The 27,944-nt window shown below is 49.9% G+C and overlaps 1 protein-coding gene across 9 annotated transcripts in view; it reads left to right on the top strand.

The window, feature by feature from the left end:
• NAV2 (neuron navigator 2) overlaps positions 1 to 27,944 on the top strand; it is a 757,965-nt gene that overhangs the window by 408,962 nt on the left and 321,059 nt on the right. For 2 of the 9 annotated variants that reach the window (XM_070072516.1, XM_070072506.1), the window contains exon 1: positions 4,763 to 4,893. The exons of 6 other annotated variants lie outside the window; for them this stretch is intronic. In XM_070072516.1, the coding sequence (XP_069928617.1) occupies positions 4,843 to 4,893 (51 nt within the window). In that variant the 5' untranslated portion in view covers positions 4,763 to 4,842. Of the gene's footprint in view, positions 1 to 4,762; positions 4,894 to 19,618; positions 20,319 to 27,944 lie in introns of those variants that run through there. One more of the 9 variants, XM_051824910.2, reaches the window with a different exon arrangement.

Raw genomic sequence — 27,944 nt, 5'->3', positions numbered from 1 at the left:
GGCCGCAGCGCGCCGGCCGCGGCGGCCATTGGAGGGTGAACCAACGGCAAAGGAAGACCTTTTTCTCTGTCTCTCTCTCTCACTGTCCACTCTGCCTGTCAAAAAAAAAAAAAAAAAAAAAAAAAGCAGCCACAAACACGGCTGGGAGTGTCATTTGATAGGTGTTGTGAAAGTCTTCTGTGGTATAAGGGGACTCCAGAAGTTCACGGAGAAAGAGAATGGAAAGATAAGTATGTTTCCGTGGAAAAAATTTTTTAAATCTATGCATAGTTCTTTCCTAATATGCATTTTTCCATGACCTTTTTGAACACCCTTTGCATGCCTGGATTTCACATTTTTTTTTTTTGCACCAAAGTAAACTGATATTTAGTTCCATTTCCCTCCAGACGTTTTGAAGTATGCTCATATTTTACTATTCAAGCCCAATTATCTGGGAGGAAAGAACTCCCTATGTCAAAATCTTTAGCTTATTCCCCAGCCTGTTCCCCCTGGGGTCACCTTGCATTTCATTGTTCCTTTGTCCTTCTAGGGCCTGTAAAAGCTGACGTCCCCCCTCAGCGAGCCGCACACGTGGGTGGAGACCTATCAGCCCACATCGTGTGTTCAGAGCAGTCTAGAGAGCCCAGCATCCCCCCGGCTGGCCCCCGTCATGTCTGAACTTTTCCCTATTAGTCATCATTTTGGCTGAAAGAGTGGAAGACCCCTGCTAAACTGAAATACATTCTCTGGGAAACACATTAAGCCATTAACAGCTGGACACAAATTAGTTTATCAGACAGGGGCTGGGCGTGCAGAACTGAGGAGTGAGAAGGAACTTTCCATGGCGGAGCAGCTCTTGCCCAGGAAACGCTGGTGGCACCTTTTGGGGCGCCAGGTCCCAAACCCTGCCTTCTGGTCCCATTCCTCTCCATTCTGCCTGGGGAAGCAGCATGGACACTCGACTCTCCCACTGTCCTCCAGGAGATGGTTAGCATGTGCCTACCACAGCAGGGCAGGTGCTGACAACTCAGGGAAGGGAAGGGGAGGGAAGACAGACGTGGGAATAAGTGGGTGCTGAGCGACAAGGGACAGCTATCTCGGATCCTGGGGATGCAAAGGTCTGGAGCAAAGGGCAGTCCGTGAAAGGCAGATTCAGCCTCTGGGAGGTCAGCCCCACGAGGGCCTCTACAATCCCGGGACCCTGGGGTCCCCCTTGTGGCTACCAGGAGGATTCCAGAGAGGTCACACTCAGGGGGTGGGCTGAGCTAGGGGTGGGAGGTGTCCCTGCCTATCAAGGGCAGCACTGGGTTCTCAGGTGCAGGGGGTGGGGGTAGGGGAGCCCATGAGCAGGAAAAAGGCTGACAACTGGGAGGAGCCACACTCCAGAGAACTTCACAAGTGTTCCCCTTGGCTTGGTCCCATGTAATCATCACAGGCAACTCTCTTTCCCCTAATTCACACCCCCCACCCAGCCCTAGTGGAGGATTACAGGGCTGGGGGGAAGGAAGAGGAAGGTGTTGGGAGAGACGATGAGTAGCTCTCCAAGGCATGGAAGGTTTTAAACAGTCAGTTGTGTCTGCAAATTAGCTGGGTCCTGACACCTGTTTGAGCAAACGCACAGCCTTGACTTTATGGATCCCCTACCCCCACCCCCTGCATGGCATGGGTAGACTCTTGAGATGTCAGTCAGCTTTTCCATATATGTCTCCTTGTTCTGATCCTCATTCTCGATCTTGCAGACTTCAACATCTAACTGGTTTCCCATCTTCCAGCCTCCACCCTTTCAAAACCATCTTCCTGCTGTTACTAGCTAAGATTTCTTAAACTGGGAACTTGGACCAATCACTTCCTTGGGTGCTAAAAACCAAAGGAGAATCTCCTCTCAGTCACCTAGTTTGCCTTACCCACCAAAGAGCCCCATCTTCTGCCACTTGCCGCCTGCATTCCGACTCAGTGGAACCTTTGTCCTTCCTCAATACCTTAACACCCTGCGCGTGCTGCTCTGTGTTGTTCTCATCTCTTGTCAAACCTGACTGCATCCTTCCAGGTGCAGGCAAGTGTCACTTCTGCGAAGACCTTCTCGGCTCCTCAGTCCTGGCCATGGATTTTTTTTTTTCTGTATGGCCCAGCTGCACACTGCATGGTGCTCTTTTTATGAAGTACTTGTCCCATTATGTTGTATCCATCTGCCAATGAGACCATGTACCGGAGAGGGAACCCTCCCTGATTCAATAGAGCCAGTTACAGGCATCATAGTAGATGCTCAAGGAGTGCTTGCCAACCCAGCTCACACACCGATGGTCTGAAGTGTGTGACGTCTGAAGGGCAAGGTCACAGGCCTATTCCCTTTCATTAAAGCTGTATCTCCCCTCACCTCCCTGTTCCACATCATGACTGGTATTTTCCATCTTGGGCCAGCAAAGATTTTGATTGGAAACTAAGTGTTTGTTCAGTCATGAATATGTGTGGTTTTTCCATGTGTGGCTCCCCTAGAAAGTATAGCGAACCTACACATGTTTCCCCAGAAAATGCACGAATGCCCAGTCTTGCAGCATTTTTACACAACCAGAACATTTTTGGACTCTACATCCTCCCACCCAGCTGCAAAGACCCTGTCTTTAAAAAGCTGCAGTAGAGTGTCTGTGTTTTGCTCTCTTGGCCAATAAGATTTTGTCAAACTTTATTTTTGGGAAAAAAGGTTATTTTAGGATGTGTTTTCCAAATATATATTTGAATATGAAATATGGTTTTTCAATTGGCACATGCTCGCCCCTTTATGGTAGTTCCCTTAGGACGTGCTCTTTCCCTGGAAGCAGCAATTATTGGTGCCTTTGCTTCACTCTCAGGGGTATGTGTGGAGATGTGCATAGAAGGGCCTATCCCAGGTTACTCAGCCCATCAGGGCCTCAGGCAGGGAGTGGGCTGTGCTTCCGGGGTCCAGCTCAGTCCTTGCTATAGAGGAAGCTGCGTAGACCATCATCTGGGAAAGGTTTGTTGGGCCAGCCACAAGACCACATACTGTCCCGGGCACTTGGGGACATGGTAGAGGAGAAACAGACAAGCTTGTAGGAATTTGTGATCTTTGTGGACAAGACAGAGCAGAAACAAGAATGCAAGCAGCTAACACTGAGAGCACACAATGAAGGAAAGTCAACAGGAATGGGATAGAAGAGTATGGGGACACGTCCCTCCGGGGAGGGGGACATTAGAAGTGACATCATAGGCAGGTCTGGGGGGAATGGTGTTCCAGGGACAGGGACTGTCAGGAGCAGAGTTCCCAAGGTGGGAAGGACTGGAGATGATGGGGATAAGGCAAGAGTGCAAGGTGGGTGAGGGGTGGGGGTGGGATTGGGTTATGGCCCATTGAAAAATGAGATTTGTTAACTATCAGGGGAAATACAATCCTGAGAAGTTTAGGTAGTGTGGCAATATTTTGATTGACTTTTTCAATACTTTTTTTTTCCAAGAGGAGGACCCATTTTATCACCTTGCCTTATTTTGAGCACTGTTGGTTACTGAAGTGAATATGGAACAAGGCCCTTCCGTGAGCTCTCATTACAGCTGTCTATCCGAGGGGGGAGAGGCGGGACCTCCATTCCAGGCTAACAAGTGACTGTTGCCCGAATCCTACACAGCCCCCTGGGTCAGGGGGCCAGTGCCGCCCACCCCTGGGGAGCTGCGGGATTCCTGAGCCTTCTTCAGGACACTGGAATTTAAACTGTCAGATGAGAGGATGCTGGATCCAGGCCAAGGGATGGGTAGGAAGGTGGGGAGGTGCCCAGTTCCCCAAAGTCTCCGAGGAAGGCACCAGAGAGCCTGCAGCAGGTGGAGGAGGCAGAGGCGGAAACAAAGGCCACAAGGCTGCTTGCCCTGCAGTCGCCTGCCCCCTCCTCCTCTCGCCAGCGCCACGGACATCCTCTCAGCAGCAGGCAGGGGCCAGGTGTGTGAGAAAACACCCAAGCCCATTCTTCACGCGTCAGGTACTAAAAGTTGCTGGCTGAGGCACAGGGTGTGTGTGTGTGTGTGTGCGCGCGCGCGCGTGAGTTGGGTGGGTCGGGGCACCCATCCTGCAGCCACAGTTTCCCCAGCTCCGGGGGCAGCGGCCCGGGAGTGGCCCCTGTCGGACAACTTGGTTGAGTACGGTGCAGAAAAGAAAATGTGGATGGAGCTGAGCACGCGTGGGGGCAGGCGCGGGCTGGTCCCAGGACCCGTAAGGACCCGCGAAGACCCGGGCCACAGCCTGCGCCGCCGCAGCCCCCTCCTCCCCAGCGTACCCCCGCCCTTTGCCAAAAGCGCTCCCGCCTCCCGAGCCCTCCCCCGAAAGAGTTAAGTACCTCCCCCGCCTCCGACCCTAGCTCCCGCTCCCTCCCACCCGCAGCGGTGGCGAACGGCCCCATTGAAACGCTGGGGGCCACGCGGGGCGGCCCGCGGGCCAGCAAGGGGAACGGGAAGCCGCCGGCCTCGGACCCCCCACCCCGCCCCGCAGCCGCCGCGGCCCCAGCGGCCTCCGCGCTGCGAGGAGCGGGCGCTGGGACGCAGGGGGAGTTGTTTGACTTGGCGGAGGCGGGGAGGCCGGCGGGGAGCGCGCGAGCGAGGCACGAGAGCCGCGTAGCGCGGGCACCGGGCTCCTGGGTCGGGGGTCCCGCGCGCAGCCTTGGCCCAAGAGCGGGCGCTGGGCGGCAGCGGGCTCCGGGGATGCTCGCAGCTGCGGGGGCCGCGGCCGAGAGCACCACCCGGGACGGGACGTCCCGACCAGCTCCGCCCGCGGGCAGGTGCTTCGCTCTTTTTTTTTTTTTTTGTTCCCGCCCCCCCCCCCCCCCCGTGCTTTTCCTTCTCCCCCTGCCCTCCTCGCCCTGAAGTAAGATGAGCGTGATGCTTTGGCGCTGGGAACAGAATAACACCACCATGAAGCTGGTAAGGTGGATTGCAAACCTCGCTCCCTGAGCGCTGCTCGGCTTTGTAAACCCCGCCTCTCCCCATCCGCTCCAGGAACTGTCTCCCGGGGTGGAAAGTCCCTGAGAGCCATCTCGTACTTGGTATTTCCCTTATTGTTTTGAAGATGGATTTCAGGCCGTGTGTGTGTGTGTGTGTGTGTGTGTGTGTGTGTTATTGGAGTGGGGTGGCCCATCCGCTCGGAATCCCCTGGGTTGCGCGCGCCGGGATTGTCTCACAGCGCGTCCAGGGTCAGCGTGGTCTGCTTCTCCCCGGCCCCGGCTTTGTGTTTGGAGACTTCGGGTTGCATGCCAGTGTTGATCTGTTTTGCCATTTGGCTTCTTTTGGGGAGGGGGTGGAACAGGAGCCCCTCTTGGAAGTGCCCTGGGTCCCCGTCTCTGTCCTCTCTCAATGGCTTGCTTCTCTCTCAGGCTTCCAAGAACCATCCAGGCTGCAGGTACTTTTACTCCTCCTCTGTTTTCAAAAATAACCGCCCATCGCTCCCGGTGGAGCTGGTGAGAGTTTTCCGAGCTGCTGCAGTAAGCCTGCGTGGTTTTCCCCATCTCAAGGAGGAAATGTGATCAGAAGGCTCCTGCTCCGCTCTGGCTCTCTCTGGGTTTTGCTTTATGATTTGGGTGGGTGGGTGGGGGGGTGGTTTCAGTTGTTCCCCTTTAAGGCAGTCTGCACTGAGACCAAGTCAGTTAACCTTCCCGGATGTCGGTTTCCTCTTAGTAGAATTAGGCAAGTTCCCACCTCCTAGATAGAGCTGGTGCCAGGATAAGAAATACTATTTGTAGGTTGCCTGGCACACATAATAACGAATCGATAATGTTAATAAACTGGAATTCATGCTTCTTGGGGATGAGCTCTTTAAAGATGCTACCAAAAAAAAAAAAAAAAAGAAAAGAAAAAGAAAAAAAAAGCACACCTCACAGCAGCTGTATTAGATAGGCAGGAGCTAAATCAGCCTGAACCGGTTCTTCACATAATGAACTTATTTGTTGGAAAAATGGCACCTTGCTTTTCATACTTTGTGTGTTATGTTTGGCATGTCTAACTTTAAGCCACTCTTTTACAACTTCGTTTAATGCGCTGTAACGTTAGCAGACGGTATGCACCTTTGCCACACTATGTCATGATTCCAGCCCCTAATCCTTTCCTGGAATCTTTCTCCAACCAGACGGTTGTGGGAGAGCCTGGAGTTTCACAGTTTCTCTCCGATCCAAGCTCCACCTGAGATGCCACTCTGATAGGCGGTGCAGGAAGATTGGGTCACGCTCCGGATTGGACAGTGTCAGGTTGCCAGGCCTAAATGCTTTCAAGAAACAAAGAGGATGAGGAATTACTTGCCAGGCAGGAAGCTGTGGGATATCCTAGGCGATGGCTCCTGGAGCTTGATGGCAGGTGACTCTAGGAAGGTCTGCAGTGTCCTGGCTGCTGCAGTATTGCTGCCCCTTCAGCCTGTGGAGTGCTGGTCAAAGGTCAACCTTTATTGGGTCTGTCTGGGTTTTTAGACCTCTCCCCTTTCAAAAGAACCATGAGGACCACCCAAGGTAATTGTGGTCCACCAAATTACCCCCTCCCCATCAGGTGCTCGAGAGGCGGGACAACCTGGAAGCACTGGGGGATGCCAGAGTTACTGTCCTGTGCACCCAGCACCCCCAGAGCTGGGCGGGAAAAGGCATGAATGAGGCTCAACATTAAGACAGCCTCATGTATCCTCAGGGATGGGTCTCCACTTTTCTGCCATGGATACATGCACACATGCGCATGTGCGCACGCACACACACACACATACACACATGTAGTTGACACATCTTTAGCTTTTTGTCCATTCATTTATTGATTGATTGACTTCCTTGTTATTTGTTGTATGCTTACTCTGCTTTCACAGCCTCGGTGGAGAAGCCGTGTTTGCTTGTAGATGATGCTTGATTTGAGTTCCAGCCTTGCCACCTACTAACCTCTGAATCAATTTCCCTCTTCAGGAAGGGATAGGTTTACAACTTTCTTTCTCCAGGTTGTGGAAAGAGAAAATGAGATAATAAAGGAGCAAGACCTAGCACAGAATCTAAGACATGGTGTCTGTTAAATGGGGGCAACCATTATTACTATTTTTTTTATTACTATACTATTCTTAAGGAGACACAATGCCTCCCCCAGTGTGCCTTGTGCTATTGGGTGAATGTTTTGTTCTGATGGGGTGGGTGAGGGAGGGGCAGCCTGTCTTACCTTTGAATCATTAGTGGCCCTTAGCAGGAAGGAGCTCCTTGGGAACATCTTGGAAGCCAATTGTTTGTGAATAGCTGCCCCAGAATGGAGCCTGGGGCCAGAGGTGGGAGCCTGAACTTTTATCACTGATGCAGTTCAATAAACATGAAATCAGTTAACCCACAGCTGGAACGTTCACTGTTGTGGTTGAATAATGGTAGTAAGGGTTTTTGCTTCATGTTCTTTTTTAAAGCTAATTGGATAAGAAAAAAAAGAATAAGGCCAAGAGTAATTAGAGGCAGAACTTGGATCTTTATGTGTTATCTCTGCAGGGGAAGGTCAGAAATGCACCTGCCCACCCAGGACAGAAGGCAGGAGCTGGTAGAGCCTACTTCTGTTCAAATCCCATCCGACAGGGTCACGGGGTTTTGATGAAAGAAGGTGACAGGAGGTCACTGCTCGGGCCTGGTGCACCTGCTGGGAGGGAATAAGCTTAGGGCACAGCCACAGAGCAGGACGTGGGTGTTCTGACATCCTTATCGGCCCCCAGTTTCTTTTTTTGACTCTCTGGGCTTAGGCAAGGCAAGGAGAAACAAAGAGACCACTGCTGGAGCAGCTGGTATTCTCTGAGAACAGGTAGAGCTGAGAATGGGGAGAGAAAAGGCACTGAAAAGCCACCCTGGCAGCCCGTGCCAGTGCACAGAGCCTGGGCATCCTGTCAGAGACCGGCAGCTGGAGCTGCGCTCGGGAGCCATGCAGGGTCCGTGCTATGTGGGGCTGTTACGGAGCCTCTTTCAGCCTTGTTCTTCTCATCTGCACGTTGAGACCACAGCACCTTACAGAATGACTGCAAGTTAGGGACATCAGGCTTTGAGCCGAGAGTCCAGAAGTTGGTTGATGGACAGTGACTGGTTGCTTAATGATTACAGGGTGGTGCAGGTGTTACTCATGTGTCTGTGTGCCCAGAAAAGACTCAAGAGAAAGTCTCCCAAATGCTAACAGCTCTGGGAGAAGATCACCAGGAATTTTTTTTGTCTGTATTTTTTCCATATATTTCAGACTTTGCACAATGGCCATCTGTTAAAAAAAAACCTACTGAATAATCGTACGGATAGTGAACATATATTGACTGTTACATGCATTGTTCTGTTTCATCTGCACTATAATCCTGTGAACCAGAAACCAGGAGAGCCCCTTAAAAACTTCATACAAAATAAAATGATGCAAAAAAAATTTGAAATCCGGGCATATGAGGGAGTCCTCAAAAAGTTCACGGAAAAAATGCACGTTATGAACAAACTGTGCGTGGATTTCAAATTTGTTTTGCACTAAACTTTCAATCCTAGTTTCCCATGGACCTTTTGAAGTCCCCACATCTTATCATTTCCCATTAATCAGATGAGGAAGCGAAGGCTTGGGGAGTTAAGTGTCGCCTCAGATTCTGGGGGGAGAAACTCTGGAAGCCCTGCTTTGTCTGAAGGCAAAGACTGTGCTTTGAATTCCTCTCTCCTGTTGCCTCCTGGAGAGGAGCAGGCGGGTTGAGCCAGGGCTGTCCGCATGGGCTCATGTCCCGGGGCAGGGCTGTATTCCCCCAGCTGTTCCTCTCCAGGAGGGGCCACCCCAGGATCCTCTTGGCTCTGGGAGATGTTGGGAGCCAGGAGGAGCCCAAGATGGGGGTGGGGTGGGTCATCACCTTTCGATGTCCTGGAAAACACTTAACGTGGTATGAGGGGCCTTCCTTAGAATGAAGGAGAAAGTGGCTGTGACTGGAGAATAATTGAGAATAATGATGATGTGGGAATGTGCCTCTGACCTTTGACCTGTACTCAGAGAGGCGCTGGTCAAAGACCCCCTGGGCCTGTCCGAAGCCTGGCTAACAAGCAGATTAAAGGAGGTCAGTGGGTTAAAGGGCCCTGGCTGCCATTCTGCGGTTCTGTTGCCCCCTCCCCAAGGCAAGGTGCTGTGGCCCCTGCAAACGGTGCCTTAAAATCCTGATGTTCCTTTAACACCCCCCCCAGCTTTATTAAGCTGTCCTTGCCAAATACAAATGACATATATTGAAAGTGTACAGAGTGGTGATGTGACATATGGACACCTTGTGAAGTGAGGACTGCCATCAAGCTGTTGCACACAGCCATCAGTGCATCTCAGCTTGTCTTTCCCTGTACGTACACAGGCTGATGCGCATCTTAGCAACTCCTGGTTTCTTTCTGAATGAAGCCCACTGATGCCTGCTTGGAGGTGCTGTCCCCTTCTGCTAAACATGATCAGTAATTTCTGCTCTCAGGAACTTCTTTTTGTCAATGTTTATTTATTTATGTTGACGTACTTGAAAGGTGAAGTGTTAGAGGAAGATTGGTTGATCTTCCTTCTACTGGTTTGCTCCCCAAATACCCAGAATAACCAGGGCTAGGCCGGGTTGAAGCCAGGAACCCACAACTTAATTTGGGCCTCACATGTGGATAGCAGCAGCCCAAAAACTTAAGCCATCTTCTGCAGCCTCCCAGGATGTAGTAGCAGGAAGCTGGATCAGAGTGGAGTAGCTGGGACTTGAACTGGCACTCTAGTGTGGGATAGGGCATCCCAAGCTGGTGCATTCACCGCATCACAAAGCAAACCTCAGTTGTCTCAGAAACTTCTAAGACTTTCTCCTGCTTTCCACTAATTGTAACTCGCATATATTTTACCATCTCATGGGTACTGAAATCATAGCCACTTTCTGTTCTCAAAATCTCAAGGGGCAAGAAATTCCATCCTTTCCTGGAGAAACCAGGCTACAATGCACAGGAATGTTTCCATGTGCGTTTATTTCTGTCATGAGCAGTGAGCCCCCTTAGCCTTGATGCACTGCTCGGAATGGGAACCATTGCCTCAAAAGAAGGGGTTGACTGGTTAATAACTGGGAAAATAAAGAATGGATATCAGAGAGGAGGGAAGAAAAATCCTGAAACTAGTAAGTGATGTCCTTTGGATGACATTTTGAGGTACCACATTTTCCTTTATTTTTATGTTAATAGAGATCTGGAGATCTGTAATTGGTCCCTCTGGCAACAGAGAGCTTGCATTCCATGTGCACTTGTTTTTGTGTGGAGCTGGCAAAAACGAATTGAAAAAAAGGAGCACGGTTTTGTTTTGTTGTGTTTCTGGCTTCTGTCACATCATGCCAGCCACCCAGAAAGCAGGTGACTGGGTTTTTATACAGAGTCTCTTCAGACACTCCAGGACATGCAGAAGAGCTTGACTGGATGTCCCAGGGGCTATTCCCAAGGGTTGTTCTATTTGTTTTTAATTTAAAAAATAACTTCATTTATTTGAAATGCAGAGATAGAGCACGCCCTTCCATCTACTGATTCATTCTCCCAATGTGTGCAACAGTGGGGTTAGACCAAGCCAAAGCCAGGAGCCAGGAGCTCAGTTCAGGTTTCCCACTTAGGTAGTAGGGACCCAACTGCCTTCTCCTTCTGAAGGCCTCACTTTAGCAGAAAGCTGGAGTTGGGAGTGGAGCCAGGCACTCTGATCCGGGCGGGCATCTTAACCACAGAGCTAAACTCTCACCCATGTTCTTATTGACTCAGATGCTGCAGGTGTGCTGGCTGTGATGTTATGAGTAGCATCCAGGGAAGTGGAGAGGCTGTGACATTTTAGTAGAGGAAATAACAAAACATATATATATATATATGTATGCTTTATATATGTATGTATATAATCTTTTTATGGTGATGAAAGTTGTGGAGAAAAATGCAGCAGAGCAAGGGGGTGAGAGGACTCTGTAATCTCGCGTGGTTAAGGAGGGCTTCCCTGTGAAAGTGACGTGGTTCTTGTGTCATAATAGTTCCCGTTATCATTCCTCAGAGAGGCATTGCAAGTAGGTGGCTGTATAATTTATTATGCAAGTCAGGACACTTTTGAGAGGGAAAGAGGTCTGATTAATAATTGCAATGGGATACAGTTATGAATCAGGCCAGTCTTGGGCAAAGCGAGGCGCACTGGTGGTAATACTCCAAGTGCAAGAAATAGTATGGTGTCAGACAGACCTAGATTCAAATCCTGAGTCCTGCCCTCTTCAGACTCTTTGCCCATTTGTTTCCTTATCTGTTTTTGCATACCTAGTAGAGGTTTATGAGAATTAAGTGAACAAGTAAAACACTCAGTACAGGACCCAACACCTTATAAGGACTCAGTAAAAATTTTGCTGCCATCATCATCATCACATCAAGAAGGAAGATTTGTTTCTTTTTCTCTCCCTTACTGGTGCCTGGGAAGGGGTTGCTGAGCAGTGAACTTGTGTAATGCACTGATCTTCCATCCATTCTCGGAAATCTTAAAACAGGGTTTGAATGCTGGACTGGAAGATGAGGTAGGGGACTGTGCTGGGGCAGCCACAGGAATAGTTAGACAGCAGAATCCAGGACTGAGCCCCTGGCATGTTAGTTCAGGAAGAGGCCCATGACGAGAGGTCCCCCAATAATTCATGTCATGATGGAGGAAAGAGGGACCCGGAGAGCTGAAATGACTTGCTCAAGGCCTCGTGCCTGGACCCTGGTTCAGTGCACCTGCCGTTGCCCATCCAGCAAAGTGGTGTAACACAGATTATAAAGAGTGAGAAGAGAGGGCACTTAGAATTTCACCTGGAAAAGCCATGTATCTTTGGAAATGGGCCGCAGATGACGTAACCCTGCCATATCCCATTACCCAGGGCTTGGCTAATCTTTGTTCGAAGCTTGTTTTGGTGAAACTTGAGCCTGGAGAAGCCAAGTAAAGTATATTACTTTCTCACTGTTGAATGCCTCCTAGACGTGGGATAACATTTAATCTAAAGAGTAAGGTGATATTTCCTGAGATAGCAATGAGTTCATGTTTTGAAATTAAATGAAGTGAGTTTATTGCGTCGGTTGACTTTATTTTTAAGCACTGGCTGCAGTAGTAAATGCTCTCTCCACAAAGTAATGTCTGGCTGCTCTCTGTGGAGGAATGTGTGCTGGAGACATGGTAGTTTTCAGTCCTACAAGCTTTCTCACTGCCTCTCTTGTTAGGTACTATTCCAAGTTGAAATGCATTTTCATTGGAGAGGGCCCTTGTTCGAATACATAGATTTCTAATGCAGAACAATTTGGTTTGTTTTGCATTAAGTTTCCTGAATTCCTGCTATGTGCTCCCTGCCCTTTCTCCTTCTCAAGATGCTATCTCCCAGTGAAGGATGACTGCACACCCACCTTACACCAGGTAAGGAGGGAAAAACGACTGTTCCTGCTCCTTCTGGGGTAGCACATTGGTTCAGAAAAGGAAAACAAAACAGTGTTAGCAATGCAGAGTTTTCTGTGTTGTCCCTTTCACTTATTTCCCAGAAGAGTTGTATGATTTAAGAATGAAGAGGTTGGTGTGTGATTTCAGTGGACTTCTCCAAGGGGACAGTTAGAGCTTCAAAGCCATATATGGTGCAGTTGCAATCGCTGTGCTCTGTTGGTTATGTTTCCACAGTAGCAGAAGCAGTTATGGATAAGGAATCCCCTTTCCCATGTCCCCACCTTGCTTCTAGCTCTCCTGGACTCTCTGCAGGCAGATGGTAAAGCTTAAGCCCTTGGGTGGGCAGCCACTGAGGCTCAATCCACTTTGCACCTGGCACTGTGTGTTTAGATACTGGAGTAACTACAAAGTCATCATTGCAGTTTTTCAATGGAATGCAGAGTTGTTGGATCAGCTAAGACACAGGGTCACTTATTGTGAAGGGAATGAAATGATTGGTGTGAATCTAAGCAGAGGCTTGCTGGGATGCCTGGGTTTGTTTTAGGTCCAAAATCTCTTGGTCGTGGCTGCAGTTTGGTTTCTGCCCAGCAGAGGTCCACTCTGAATTCAATAACAGTTGGGTATTTGAGGGGCTCTGTAGCTGTTTGGATGTCTTGGATCCTGGCAGTTATTCCAGGAATTTTCTGATAGGGTGGTTCCTGAGTGGCTCCTTGGGAAAGCAAGGAGCATAGAGGTGCACTGTGCTTGCCTGCCTGCCCTCCTTCCTCACACGCCCACCTTCATGGGAGAAGGGGGCCTGGATGAGCCCTGGAGCAGCTCCTCAGGCCTTTATATCAGAATTCATGTTTTATCGTGAGATCCAGCTCCACCTCAGGCTTCCCTGTATGTCCTAGACTGGCAGTGGCTGGAAGAGGATGGCTTCTGGGGCCCAGCTTAATGGAAACAGAGTTGACTCACTTTTTATTATATGCGAGGTCCTGCTGTGCTTTGGGAACCAAGGGCTGTGGATTCTGATGAGGACCTTTAATTCTGATACTTAACATCCCGCTTGGAAGTAAGTAAGCTGTAGCCATACTGCCTGTTCCTTGTGGATTTCTGTGGCGTAAACTATCAGCTGGCACGGTGATGTTCATGGATGTTCCAGGTTTTGAGCGTTTTATCAGTCCCTTCTGCTGACAGGGGTGATGGAGATGTCCCAGTGTTTGTGCTTTGGTGGGCTTCTTGAGATAGAGTAAGTCAAAAGCTAAGGTAGCAACATAGGAAAGGTGTTCTTTAGGTAGGGGTGCTGTTGTGGAGGCAGAATGGAAAAGGGTTGCCACCTGATGGTCAGTAGTGACCCAGGATGAAGGGGAATTTAAGGATTCTCAAGAGATAAGTGCTCGGTGCAGTGGTTAAGATGTCACTTCGGACAATTGGAGTGCCTGGGGTTGAGTCCTGGCTCTGTTCCTGATTCCAGCTTTCTGCTAATGTGCAGCCTGGGAGGCAGCAGATGATGGCTCAAGGGATCAGGTCCCTGCTACCCACATGGGAGACCTAGATTGAGTTCTGGGCTCCTGTCTTCATCCTGGCTCTGCCTCACCTGTTGCAGGTATTTGGGGAGGAAACCAGCAGAAGAAAGATACCTGTCTCTCTCTTGCTTTTTGTCTCTCCCCCACCCCCATCTGCCTTTCAAACAAATTAAAATTAGAGGATTCTCAAGACCCATAGCCTGGGAAATGTAGACCAGTGTAAGTGAAGACTGTGCCCTTCTCCTTCTCCTTCCTCCAATCCCAAGGACTAAGAGCAGTGGCTTTTATTAATCTGGACGCACACCTTGTAACTTCCCAAACCTGGGACATCTGTGAGTGGTGAGGAGCATGACTGGGGCCTGGGGCAAGGGGTGGCTGTGTACCTTCTCTGCCTTGAGTTGGCCCTTGGATGGGTCTCACAAGTCTGACTGCCAGACTCCCAGATGGACATGCTAAACAGAGAGAGGGCCAGAGGGACTGTCGTGGGATTTAAAAGGACTGGGCAGCATCTGATGCTTTCCTTTAAACACAGTTGCTCCACGTACCAGGGAGCTGGGGCCGGTGAGAGTACAGTCATCCCTTGGAATCTTCCAGGAGTGGTTGGTTCCAGGACTCTGTCTCTCACTCCAATACCCAAATCTGAAGAGGCTCACGTCCCTTTTATAATGCAGTGTAGTATTTGCAAATAACCGAGGTACATCCTTCCTTTTGCTTTGTCACGTCTAGAGTACTTACAATACCAAATACAGTGTAAATGCTATGTAAATAGTTGTACTATGTTGTTTAGGGAATAATGACAAGAAGAAGTCTTTACATGTTCAATTACTTATGTCATTAAATTGCAGCTTTACTTACTTATGTCATTAAAAATTACTTCTGTGATTGTTCAGCAATATTGGTTGACCCATGAGTGCAGATTCCCAGGAACACACGGCTGACTGTGCTGGTCTGGGCCAGGTTGCATTAGACATCGTTTCTCCTGTGTGGAGAAGGAGGCCAGAAATACTAATGGAGCGTCCTTCTCCTGGGAATCCAAGTGTGAACTTGAGACACAGGGAGAGGGAAGAAATTCTGTCCCCCCCAGCATGGTCTCCTGCCATTGAGTTCTCAGTAGACTAGCTGAGGAGGTCAGACACGCCCAAAGGGAACACATTTCTACAAATTACGGGGCGAGACTCTGAGCCAGCCACTCATGTACACCGGAGAGCAGTGAGCCAGAGGACTGCATTCTAAGGCAAGACGCAGAAATCATCCAAAGGCTGTTCAGGAAGCGCTGCTGGGGATCAAAGGGAGGCTGCCCGTGTAATGCTTTGCTTCTGAAAGCAAAAAGAACTTGGCCCAAATCCTTGTGACCTTGGGCAAGTTACTTGTCTGAGCTCAGTGTCTCTGTCTGGCAGATTGGTAGAATCCTTTCTTCAAAGGGATGTCAGAAATCTTAGAGATATGTAGTGTGATGCCTAATGAGGTACTGGAAAAGTCCGATCCTCTGAATTCTGACCCAGCGAAGATGGGTGTCTTTAGGCAATCTCACAAATCTAGCACTTGGAGCTGGGCTGGAAGAAGAGACAGAACTGGAGAAAGGAAAAGTTACATATAGGGTGAAGGACAAGGACAAAGACATTGTCTTGCTTTCATTAAATTTCTTTCACAACTTATCTAGCAGGAATTGCTAGTTTTTCCTGGTGTGTGTTTGTGTGTGTGTATATGTGAGAGAGTATGTGTATGTGTGTGTGTGAGAGAGAGAGAGAGAGAGAGACACTCATTGTCTTCTCTTCAAAAGAATCATGATGCCAGACCTGCTTTTTATTTGCTCTATTCTAAGCAGTATGGTTCCAAGGACAATTTAAGTTGAATATTTCCTATTTAACATGTCCCAGGTATGGTGCTAAGTAACCCCTCAAAGGGGTGCCACCCTCACTTTTCCCACTTTGGCAAGAGTTTCTCAAGTTCTATACTATTCATATTTAGGGCCAGATCATTTACTGTGTAGGGCTGCCCTGTGCATTGCAGGCTGTTGCGGGCATCCGTGGCCTCCACCCACTGTAGAGTGCTTAGTGGCAACCCCCAGTTTTGCTAATCAAATATGTCTCTAGAAATCTCCAGATATACCTTAGAGGGAAAAGTGCTCCTGATTGAGAACCACTGTAGTAAATGGTCTCTGCATTTACCAGCTGTGCTAGCAGAACCTGAGGCCTGTTCTTGACTTCTCTACATTTCTACATGCCTGCATTCTAATCACAGGTGCTGCCCATTGAGCCTTCCATTTGAACTATTCTGCATTTCTCCTGGTTTATAATCCTCCATTGTAATAACAGGTGCTTCCATTTGAACCTCCCCAGTAGATCAAACATCCAACTAATGATCTTGTAGATGAGAGCATCTTCATCTTTCACTCAGAGAACTGCAGTGGTTTCCTAACTGGTCTCCATAGTTTCATTATTGCCAGCTTCCCGGCCACTCTCCATACAGCACTGGAGTGGTGTCAAAGTAGAAAGGCCACCAAGTTGCATTCCTGCTTTAACAACGCTTGCACAAAATATAAGATCCAAACTCTTTACCGTAGATCAGAAGACCCAGCAGGATCTTCTCTGCTCCCTCTGCTCTCTCACCTCCAGGCTGTCACCAGGCCCCCATGGCACATCCTTCCTCCCATTCCTTGGCCTCACTGTGCCCTTTCCCTACTTAGAGGAGCTGGCCCGTGGTGTTTCCTTGCCCTGGAATGGCCGTCTCGCCAGTGTTTCCAGGACCCACTCTTTCTCACGCCTTACAACTTCCCCTACTTGGAGCTCCTTTGTGGAGACCTTCCCCATCCTCTGTGTCTCATAGGTGTGTCCAGCACAACCTCAGGCCCTTGTCTGTTCATCACACCCATCTTGGTTGATAGCTGGCTGCTTCTCAGATTGCTGCTCTCCATGAGGACAGAACCCTGCTTGGTGACTTCTAAGTGCGTCCCCACTGGCGAGCGTGAGGTAGGTGCTCAGTCAGTGTTGACAGAACAAATGAGGAAGACAGATGCTTTTGCTCTGGTCTACAATTGGTGACCGCAGACATCTGCAATTAGCCTTCCAGTCAAGTCACTGACATGTCAATTTTCTTCTGTGAACATCTCAGGATTGTTAGCACACTGCCTACTAGAGAGTCAATGCCCAAGAAATAATTGTTGAATGGACGAATTGCCCGTGCGTACATAATAATATTCCAGAGGATGAAAATCAACAGATTTTACGCAAGTAGTTAAAATCTGAAAGCTTTGACCTTCTCACAGCTTTGAGAAGGGAAGTGTATTCATCAGCTTTCTGCTACTATACTGAGACTCCTGAGGCAAGCTGACTTTATAAAGAAAAGTGGTTTATTTTGGCTCATGCTTCTGGAGGTTCACTGGCCAAGAGTGGGTAGACCCCCATTGGTCCAGCCTCCGGTGATAGTGTTCTTACTGGCAGGGTCCTGAGGTAGCACAGAGGATTACATAGCCAGAGACAGGGAGAGTGTGTATGTGTTTCTGTCCTTATAAAGCCAGCAAGATCCAATCATGGGGCTCTCCTGTATCAACCCAGTGCAGTCTGATCACTTCCCAAAGGTCCTTCCTCCAAACACCATAACTGGATTAAGTCTCCAGCTTTGTAGTACCATTAACATAAGACTTTGAGGACTAAAACACATGACTTGGGGGGCAAGCCATAGTAGAACCATGGCGGGAAGCTTTGACCCTCTCCTTACAGCCCCCATGTCAAAGATTTTATTTTTGTTTTATTTCCAGCCATTATGATGATTGAGCTTATTGTGCATCTGCATATGCAAATATCACACTGCCCAGCGCATCAGAGGTACTTAATAAACATTTGTTGGTATGAATTGGATTGAGGCACTTAAATACAGAAGAGAGGTAGGCTGGTGTAGAAGGCTACTTACTCAGGTCTCATCTTGGAGATGCGTAGTTGGTCAACAGGCCTTGATTAGACGGAGACAAATCTCTCATATCCTCGGAGACTTTCTGTCCGGTGGGAGAGATGGAGACTTGGAGAACATCTAGCATACAGCTGTGCTGACCAGCGTGGTACCGTTTTGAGCTGCTTTGAGTCAATACTGGGGCTTTTCTCCCCTTGCTGGGCCAGACTCTCGGCTGTAAGAAGCATGGAGAAGTAATGAAGATTCTTTACATTCTCAGACTGCTTTCTGGGAATCCTGCAAAGTCCCGACTTCTTCTCTGATTACCCTTGTCATGGCTGAGTTCAAGAGCGTTTTGTAAACCGGGACTTTTGAATCTGGGAAAATGCTTTATGACTGTTTTTATGACCTCAAAGCAAGTTATTTCCCTGTCTTTGCCAAGGGGGAACAACAAGGGCCTGGTAGATTGCCCGGGATCTCCCAGCCTCAGATGCTCACTTGTGGGCGGCCCCATGCACTTGGCCGCAGGCTGTCTCCTTCCATTAGACGGGCTCTGGCTGCATGGAGAAGGGCCTGTCAGCAGCCTTCCTCAGCAAGGAGGAAGGCTCACGGCACAAAACCATATGCTGTCAGAGCAGCAAGTTTTCGAGGCAGTGTTTTGGTCCAAACCAATTCTTTTATACTTGGGCCAACTGACATCCAGAGGGAGAAAGTGATTGGCTTAAGGTCACAGCCCAAAGTCTCTGACGGCTAGCCAGTACATTTTTTATCCCGACACTGTAGTCTCTTCCTAGAAGTGTGTCCTCAGCACCCTTGAGTTTTCATTCTTGGAGAGAGGGTGGTACAGTGAGCACAGCACAGGCTATTCAAACTGAGAGGTAGTTAGGGCAATGGTTAGAGCATGTCCTCTGTAGCCAACATGCCGGGTTCTGTCCCTGCCCAGTGGTTCACTGGGTCACCTTGCTGAACCTGTCTGGGCCTCTGTTTTTTGCACCTGTGAAGTGAGGCTATTTGTTGTCCCTTCCCTCCCACCAATTGGGGTGTGCAGAGAATTTCAGGAGTTAGTATACGCCAAAGGCTCAGAACAGAACGTGTCACAGCACAAGAACCGGCTCAAAGGTGCTCTCATTGTCGTATGGATGCCAGCTCTTGCTCACTGGCTGTGTGACAGTGGGCAGAGGATCTGACGTCTCTGAGCCTCAGATTGGGCCTTTGTAGCAATCCTGGCTCAGCAGGGAATGTGGAATAGATTAAGGGACAGAAGCGGGAGGCACCTGCCTGGGGAGTGAACCGTTGCATCTTTGCTGCCTTGGGAGAGGCATGAGAATGTTGTGTCTGTGAGGTGACACCACAAGCCGATGCCCAACAGTTGTCCCTTTCTCCCTCTGTTCATGAAAAGGAGGGCTGTTAGGGCTGGAGCTGCTGCCACCTGCAGGGAGGAGCTGCAGCTCCAGTGGCTTCCTCACTAAAAGGACGCTCGCTGCTTGTACTCTCACCTGCTCATGCTAACTGGGCCCTTGCCAGGTGGTACACACTGTTCTGCACCTTTGCGCTCGTTATCTCATCTATCTGTGCGGCAGCAGCCTGGTGACGTAAGTGCTATTATTGTCCCCGTTGTTGGTTACATAAAGAAACCAAGTCTCGGAAGATAGCGTATCCAGGGTTCCATGGTTAGTGACAGCGAAAGCCACAACTTCGATCTAGCTCAGTCTGCCTAGAAGAATCTAGACTCTTCACTACTCACTGCTAGGTACGGTGCCAGGTTGTAGACAGGTCCTACAGACAGGTCCTTCCCAGAGTGGATATCACTCCCGCGGGGGGACTCCCCAAGAGGAGGGAACACCTTCCCTGGTTAACCCTTTTTTTTTTTTTTTTTTTGACAGGCACAGTTAGTCAGTGAGAGAGACAGAGAGAAAGGTCTTCCTTTTTCCATTGGTTCACCTCCCAAGTGGCTGCTATGGCTGGTGTGTTGTGGCCGGTGGGCTGCGCCAATCCAAAGCCAGGAACCAGGTGCTTCTCCTGGTCTCCCATGCGGGTGCAAGGCCCAAGCAATTGGGCCATCCTCCACTGCACTCCCTGGCCACAGCAGAGAGCTGGCCTGGAAGAGGAGCAACTGGTACAGAATCCGCGCCCCAACCAGGACTAGAACCCGCGGTGCCGGCACCGCAGGCGGAGGATCAGCCTAGTGAGCCGCGGTGCCGGCCCCTGGTTAACCATTACCACCTCCCTCACCAGCTGCCAGATGACAGGAGGGCAAGGCAGTGGCACTCCGTCCTGGAACGCCTCCTCCTCCCTGGCCGCCCCGCCCCCCCTCAAGCTTGCCAAGTTCCTTTCCTGGCCCAGGTGCGGAGCTTGCCCGCAGTACCCGCTGGCCTGGTAGGAGGAAGCCTGAGAGCTGTTCAGAGGAGCCTCTTGATCTGCAGATGAGAGAGTCTGGTCTGTTGCCGATGGTGAATACACACTCTGGCAGGTTGGGGGTGCCGTAGGGTTCTCCTCGCCTCTCCCGCAAAAGCATTCTCAAAGCGGAACATCTGATACCGCTCACCTTTCTTACGCCAGGTAAGAGCTGGGGGCCTGCTGAGCGCTTGGGTGGGAGCCCAGGTGGGAACTGTCTGGAAATTGGCCCTTGGTCTCCCCAGAGGGCTCCTGGAAGGAGGCGAGGGTGGCTGCAGGTGCAGAAAAAGCCAGGGGCCTGGGCTTGATTCACTCAACTTTCGGTTTGCTCTGCTCTGGTTACATGACTCTGGGCCTCCTGGACACCCCTCAGTGTGGAGCTGGTCATTCCTCCCCACGAGAGAGGACTTTCCATGGGGCTGTGTGGTCAGCATAAGTGAGCAAAGGTGGGCTGATGGAGCACCTTGCCTCAGGAGATATACTGCAAACATTCCCCTCTGCACCAGTATCCCTACAGGTGAGGACCACCCTGCACCCGGGGAGATGGTTCTGCCCATCCATGGAGAGTTACAGACCTTAGTGGTCATGGGATAGAACTAAATTCAGAGACAGAAGGGCAAACCTCCCGTTCTGCCTGTTTTCCCAGCACCCGGATGCTTAGGTCTGTGTCACAGGCTTTGAGAGTCCTCTGCCAGTGACACTCCTTCCTATCATGGGTCCCTCTGCATCCCTGTCACCACCTAAGTTCCAGGGGTCCTTGGTTTTAAGCAGTGGAGGGAAAGGGAAGGCGCCCTCCCCCTGGGCTCCTAGTGCCAAGGCTGACCCCTGACCTGCTGCAGGGGTACACAGGAACCCATGGTCTCGCTGTGTGGCCTGGACATCGGGCTTCCAGAGCCGTAGAGGGAAACCTCTGCTCCTCCCCACACCGCCGCTCTGCTGCACCACGTTGAGCACGCTGGGAAGCAGAGGCCTCTCTGAGAACTTGCCAGCAATTGTAGAACTCACTCAGCCCCTGCTGGGATGAAGGTTCTGGTTTATGTCTCCCCTTGGGACACATCTTCTGCTTTATTTGAGACTTCCAGTTTCATTAATAGGCCCCCTTAATACTCTTATCTCAGCTTGCCTTCTGGGTTTACTGAAGCATAGTGCCAGAGCACATTCTCCCTTAGAAGTTACAGTACCTTCTGGGGAGGTGTTGGGTGCTGAGTTTTGAAAACTGCAGAGCAAGAATAGGCTCAGGTTGGGAGGCGTGGGGGAGGCAGTGGAAGACAGGGAGCACCTGACAGCTCAGTTTTGATTGAGTCATTTTCCTTCTTTTAGACAGGCTAAGATTGATTTCCTCTTTTCTTTTTGAATAGCACATAATAATTGCACATACTGATGGGGTACATTGTGATACTTCAACACATGTATGCAGGGTGTGCTGATCTAATCAGGGTAATTAGCATTTCCATTTCTTTATTACTTTTTGTTATGAAGAACTGGAAGAGAGGATCTAGAAAGCTCCAAACAGAATCATTTTTTTTTTTAATTTATGTGAAAGGTAGGACACAGAGACAGTTAGATCTTCCAAACACTCCCCAAATGGCTGCAAAGGTGGGATTGGGTCAGGCCAAAGCCAAAAGCCAGAGACTCCATCCAGGTAGCCCATATGGGAAGCAGAGACCCAAGCACTTGGGCCATCGCCTGCTGCCTCCCAGAGTGTGTGTTAGCAGGAGGCTGTCTCAGAAGCCGAGCCAGTGCTTGAACCTCGGCGCTCTGTGATGGGACGTGGGCGTCCTGAGCAGTGTTTTCATTGCTGTGCTTCAGACTCCTGCCCATCATTTCTCTTCAGGAAGGACGGAGATGCAGCGGCTCAGTGCCCACACGGGATCATGACCGTGGATTGTTGTTACATTTGAGGATGTCTTTTGCTACCCGTGTCTGTGGCATGTGATCAGTTTAGTTAAAGGAGGTCATCCCGCAGGAAGCTTTGAGACAGTGTGGAGGCTTGCCCTGTGCTGATACTCTTTTACCATTGCTTTTCTTCCCTTCCATCCGCCTCCACCACCAGGCCCCGGCCACAGCCTCCTGCACCTGGACTCTTTCAGTGGCCTGGATTCCTGACCGCACTCCTCAGTGCGTTCTTCCTACAGGTGACCACACTGACCCATTGACAACGTAGATTGTGTTGCTCACTGTTTACACCTTTCTTTGGCTGCCCCTTGCATGCAGAATGGAATCCAACCCCACTTGTGCAGGCCTGGAATGCCCTGCGTCATGTGGCCCCTGCATCACCTGCTGGTCCCTGGGACTCCTTTCTATTCTCCCAAAGTTAAGGCTCCTTCCCACCGTGGGGCTTTTGTCTTGGCCATGCCCCTTGTCCAGAACCTTCTTCCCTGGCTCTCACTTGATGCTTCCTTCTCCTTCTGTTCTCCAAGCGCTGTCCTTGACTGCCCAACACAGCACCTCACGGGCCAGTGCCTCACAGAAGCACACACTGTTTCCTTCCCTAGTGGCACGTCACACACCGAAACTGCCTTGTTCATCAGTGTACTCACTCGTCCAGCATGTATCTCATCCAGCTTGTGCCTAAGATCCCGGACTTGAGGGCCACGCTTGCGTGGTTCCCTACTGAATTTCTGATACCTCCTTCAGTATCTGGTTCATCGTAAGGCCTCGGAGGTATTTGCTACATGCAAGAATGACAAAGTACTTGAACAGAGGCCTGTGAAAGGGGAGGTCTGTGTTCTTGGCGCACAGGAGGCTCCCTCCTCCCTCTGCCTTGAACATGGCAAGTATTTCCCCAGGAGACTTTGTCCCTTACCAAGCGTGTTCTAGGAAATACTTCGTGACATCTCTGCTAAACATGGCCATAACAGACCCGCAGGGCATTTGGCTTCATGCTCTACCAGCTGCTAGGATCCATGCCAAGCGAGCTGTTCTGTGACTTACATGGCGTGCTGGTGCCTTCCTCACATCCTCTCTCAGATCCTTGCTAGTGGATAGTCTTCCATGCTCTTAGGTCCCCACAGCTATAGAAAAACACAGTGTATTTGCCTGACAAAGCAGGTGTGAGCCTGCCATTGAAAAACCATCCTGAGCCAGTAGGCTATTGACAGTCCTCAGAAAACTTCTTCCCTTACCAAACATATTCTAGGACATACTTTGTGACATCTCTGCTGAAAATGACCATAGTAGGGCCACGGTACGGCTTCAGCCTGACCTAATGCCTGAGAGTTTTTTCCTTGGTTTTGTTCCTAATATTTTCTCTCTCTGTCTTTTTAAATATTTATGTATTTATTTGAAAGGTAGAGCAACAGAGAGAGAGGAGAGAGAGAGAGAGAGAGAGAGGAAGAGACAGGGAGAGGTTTCCCATCTGCTGGTTCACTCCTCAAATGGCCCTAACAGTAAGATCTTGGGCCAGCCTGAAGCCAGGACCCCGGAACTCCATTTGGGTCTCCCATGTGGGTGGCAGAATCCCAAGCAGCCATCTGCTGCTGCTTTCTCAGGTGCCTTGGCAGGGGGCTGGACCAGAAGTGGAGCAACCAGAGCTCACACTGGGGCTCCAATATGGGCTGCCGTTGTGGCTGGCAGCAACTTAACACACTCCTCTTATGCCCTTTGATGATGGGTTTGTAGGGGCAGGGGCCCTAAGTGCCAGCAGCATGTTTATGGGATGGGTGGAGGGAAATTGCCAACCTCCTTTCTTCCCTCATCTAATGGTGAACTTGAATTCTGGGGTTACTCACAGCTCCAGTTAACATCCGTTTATTTGAATAATTTATTGCCAGCCTCCCAGCCTCTAGGGTTATGCATATGGAAGACTTCATGTAGAGAAAGCGATTTCAGTAAAGACACTCATTAAATCTGATGATTTAATTTAAAAGTGTAGCTATATCTTTCTCTCCTACTTGGCTTCCTGTGGAGCAGGTGTGTTTACTGACCTCCCTCTCTGGGCCCAGGAGTGGAGGCGAAGGAATTGATAACCCGCCACCATCTCTGCCAGCCTATTGAAACTCCTGACTCCACCCAGCAGTTTTCCTGTGAGACCAAATTATTCTCCAGAGCCAGAGAAGCAGGCAGTTCTTTAAAATGAGCTGTGAACATTCTCAGAGTCATCTCACAGTGCCCTGATAAACTGAGATTCGATATTTGAAATTCCCTAGTTAATATATTTGTGAGAATTGATGTAACCCAATGTCACCCAAGCTTAGTTCTTCCTACAGCCTATCTGTAATCTTTGGCGTATTCATCGACCACATGTACTGCTTATTTATATACTAGTTTTTTTCAACCTGACTACATGATTTGAGTACATTTATTTAGAGAGGAAACTATTTATTTCAACTGTAAATGCAAAAGAAAATGCCCCATTATGGGGCAAATTAGATAATTATAAATGTATATGCACTGTTTTTAAAATGCGATGTTTACCTGTATAAAGTGTACCAGCTATTGTACATTTACCACACTTGCTGAGACATGGATTTTAAAGTCATTCTAACTCTTATTAGCCTGAGAGGAAGGAGGACAGACTGGGGGAAGGAGAAGTAACTACTGATGCTCGCAGAGTGGTCAGAAACTTTGAGAGCTTGACACCTGTGTTAAATGCAAGGGGGAATGGGAATTTCTCTTGGTGACATATCCACTCTGTCTTTCCAGTAGCCGTGGGGCGAATGTTGATGGTTTTTTCTTTCCCCAGCATAAGGTTTGGAAGGTGCTTTGAGGTTTCCTTGGCCGAGGGCATCATTGGGCCTCTGTCTGTACTATAGGCAGTAGTGAGAAGGTCCCACTCAGGTTGCACTGGCCCCAAGGATGAATATTTGTTGGTATCTCTTATGGACTCGTGTTGAGAACAGCTCGTGAGAGCAGGGCTAAAGTGCTAAACTAAACTGCATGTAGATAATGCGGCACATAGTTACTGGGCTCGTGGAGCCGAAGAGCGAATTGAGGAATTAATTAGCAGACGTCAGTCTGGGAATTAGGAACCATTCTAGACAGCTCAAGCAGGGAATGGGGCAGACTTGGTGGAAGAATAGAAGTTAGGCAGGTGCAGTTGGATTCTTGGTTTTGAAGCCAAATCAACCTAGGTGAAATCCAGCAGAGGTGCTGTTATGCTACCCTCTGCCCCCACCTCATCCCCCTTACTCCTGTGAAGCTGGTGAAACTTGGAGTCTGGCTCCCACAAACACTCTCATCTCTTGGGAGTTTTCTTGCCAGCCTCCTCTTCCTCACTCCTGCCTTCCAGACCCCGTATGGTGCAGCTCACTAGCAGAACCTAAGTCACACCCAGAACCCCCACTGCAGGTGAGTCTGGGAAATGCATTAGCCTTCCAGGCTGTGCAGTGTGGGGGTGGGAGGAGGTGAGGATAACACAGGAGAGGTCTGAAATGGGTGTTGAGTGTCTATAAACAATGTGACCACCGAGGGATTAGACAGACAAGGAACCAGAGTAAGTGGCAATAAGCAGTACATTCCTGTGAGGTCACAGGAAGGAGAGAACAGCACTGGATCTGTGGCAGGGAGATTCTCCGTCAGGGAAAATCAGAGACGGAGCAGTGCAATGCTAGCGACCTGTCTGCTGGCACCAGGGCTTGCGATCCCCGATTCCTTTTTACTCAGTGCTTTCTAGATGCCATGCATTGTCCTGAGAATGTAGTATACACAGGAGCTTCTTATTTTTGCTGGGATATTTTTCCCCACTTCAGCCCCAGAGAGCGTAGGCTACCTACCCAAGGTCACACTGTTGAACCATGATGCTAACCCAGGTCAGGCTGACCCTGAAGCCAGTGTGTCCACTTGCTAAGCCCCACTGCCTATCTGTGATGGGAAGAGAGGGTCAAGGTGAGGATGAGGCCAGGTGACGATGAGCCTGAATGCCAGGGTAAGGGATTGTGGACTTGATCTTGAGTGTTGAGAGAGGGCACGGGGATTTGTGATCAGTGGCGTGGTGATGAAGGTGTCCAGCTAGGCCTGGCCAGAGAATGTGGCTGTGATGCGTCCAAAGGCCAGAGGCAGAGAGCAGCCAGGAAGCTAGAGCAGTAGTTGAGATTTTTGCCATTCTCCCCTTCTTTGTTGGCTTTTCCAAGAGCATGAACTCTTTCCCTAATAATGCCTAAATCTCAGTGGTTTCAAGCTTTCATTTCCACCAGTGAAGTCCCTTCTCAATAGCATTTTTCCTCAGTTCACGAATAGTTTCAATTGTAGACTATGGCCAAGGGTCATCTTTCAAGCACCATTCATTTTCACTCTCTCTCTCCCGTACTATTTTTAATGCCTTGACAATGATGTGAGTGATCTGATTTCTCTTCCTACCCAAGCCACTCTGGTGATGGTAGCAGGTGGGAGTGGGCCAGCCCCTGTGGAGACAGACAAAGAAAAGTGGCTGCTCTGGTTGAAAGGAGCTAATTCTAGGACAATGGGTGGATTTGCGGATTCAGAAATACCTGCTCCAAATACCTATTCTGCCACTGTGGGGGCAGCTGCTTCTCTGAGTGCTAGTCTCCTCCCCTGTGTGGGAATAACCATGGCCTTCATCAGGCTGTCAGAAGGACTCAGTGTGGGCCTGCGGCGTAGGAGGAGTGCTGGATACACCTTTCCCTTTTCAGCTTTTCTGGCTCAGTGGGAGGTGGTTGTGACCAGCTGAAGTCAGTGAGTGTGCACCTGGTCCTAAGGAGTTAGCCCCTAGGGCTTTTCTCTGGTCCTGGTCCTAGTGGGATCCCCTCCCTCTGGTCTCTGGCAAAGGTCTCAGCACGGAAACACATTCAGACCCACCCAGAGGGCCCAGAGCATCAACCCAGACCACAGTCGCTTCCTAGGGTTTAAAAGCCCACCCGGAGCACCAGCTGAAGGCTCATCCAGCAGAGGCCGAGTCCCCGTCGACTCAGGCCAATCAGCGTCTGCCCTGTAAGAGACAGCAGTGTGCTTCCTTCTCCAGCGAGAGGAAGGTTCGAACGTGAGTTCCTTGGCTGCTCCAGCTTCTCTGTCAGCACAGGGAGCTAGAGGCTTTTGCAATTCTCCAAGCATCTGGCCCATCTTCCCCAGATGACATTCGGAATTTTAATATGCTAGTTATGGGTTTGCATAAATCTGGTTTGAAATCATCACTGCCAGTCTCTTCTGCTGGGGGAAAATGGCTTTAAAAAGATGTGGGGAGGCGGCGGTCGGTGCAGGAGCAGGGTTGTTGGGAGGGAGGCTGTCAGAGCGCTCCTCCTGCTTGTTGCTGACTGCGGGTGAAACACTGCTTTACTGTAACTCTGCGTTGGAAGCCCCAGCTGGGGTTTTGGGGTCCAGAACTAACCCTGTGATATGCGGAGTGCCTTACAAGGTTATCTGATAGGTCCCTTCCTAGGATCTGTACTTCACAAAGACTGAGGCTCGGATACATCAGTTAACTTGCCTGGGGTTACCAAGTGGCTGGCGGAGGGGATTTTTAAATCTAGGTTTTACTGACTTCAAAGCCGGCAGTTTTCCTAGTACGCTTGACTCTGTCCTATTGATCTATGGATTGTAGAAGCAAAAATCCCTAAATCCGTAGCTTTCCAATGCTGGGACTGGGCTGGCCAGTGTTCTCTGAGCTCCTCCACACACTTCCCTTCTCTCACTCAGAGGGAGAGCAGGAGGGGGTTAGGACAGGGAGGTGGGCAGAGGCTGGGCCGGCCACGGGGGCTTCATGTCGAAGGTAATGGGACAATGTTGGAAGTTTGAGGTGTTTGGCCTGGTGGTTAAGACGGCTGTTGGGATGCCCAAGTTCCACACCAGGGGGCCTGGGCGTGAGGCCCACCTTTGGCTCCTGAATCTGGCTTTCTG

This window comes from Oryctolagus cuniculus, chromosome 1, assembly GCF_964237555.1.
Source record: "Oryctolagus cuniculus chromosome 1, mOryCun1.1, whole genome shotgun sequence".
Lineage (NCBI taxonomy): Eukaryota > Metazoa > Chordata > Mammalia > Lagomorpha > Leporidae > Oryctolagus > Oryctolagus cuniculus.
Note: the sequence above shows the minus strand (reverse complement) of the source record. Positions and strands in the feature narration are given on the sequence as shown.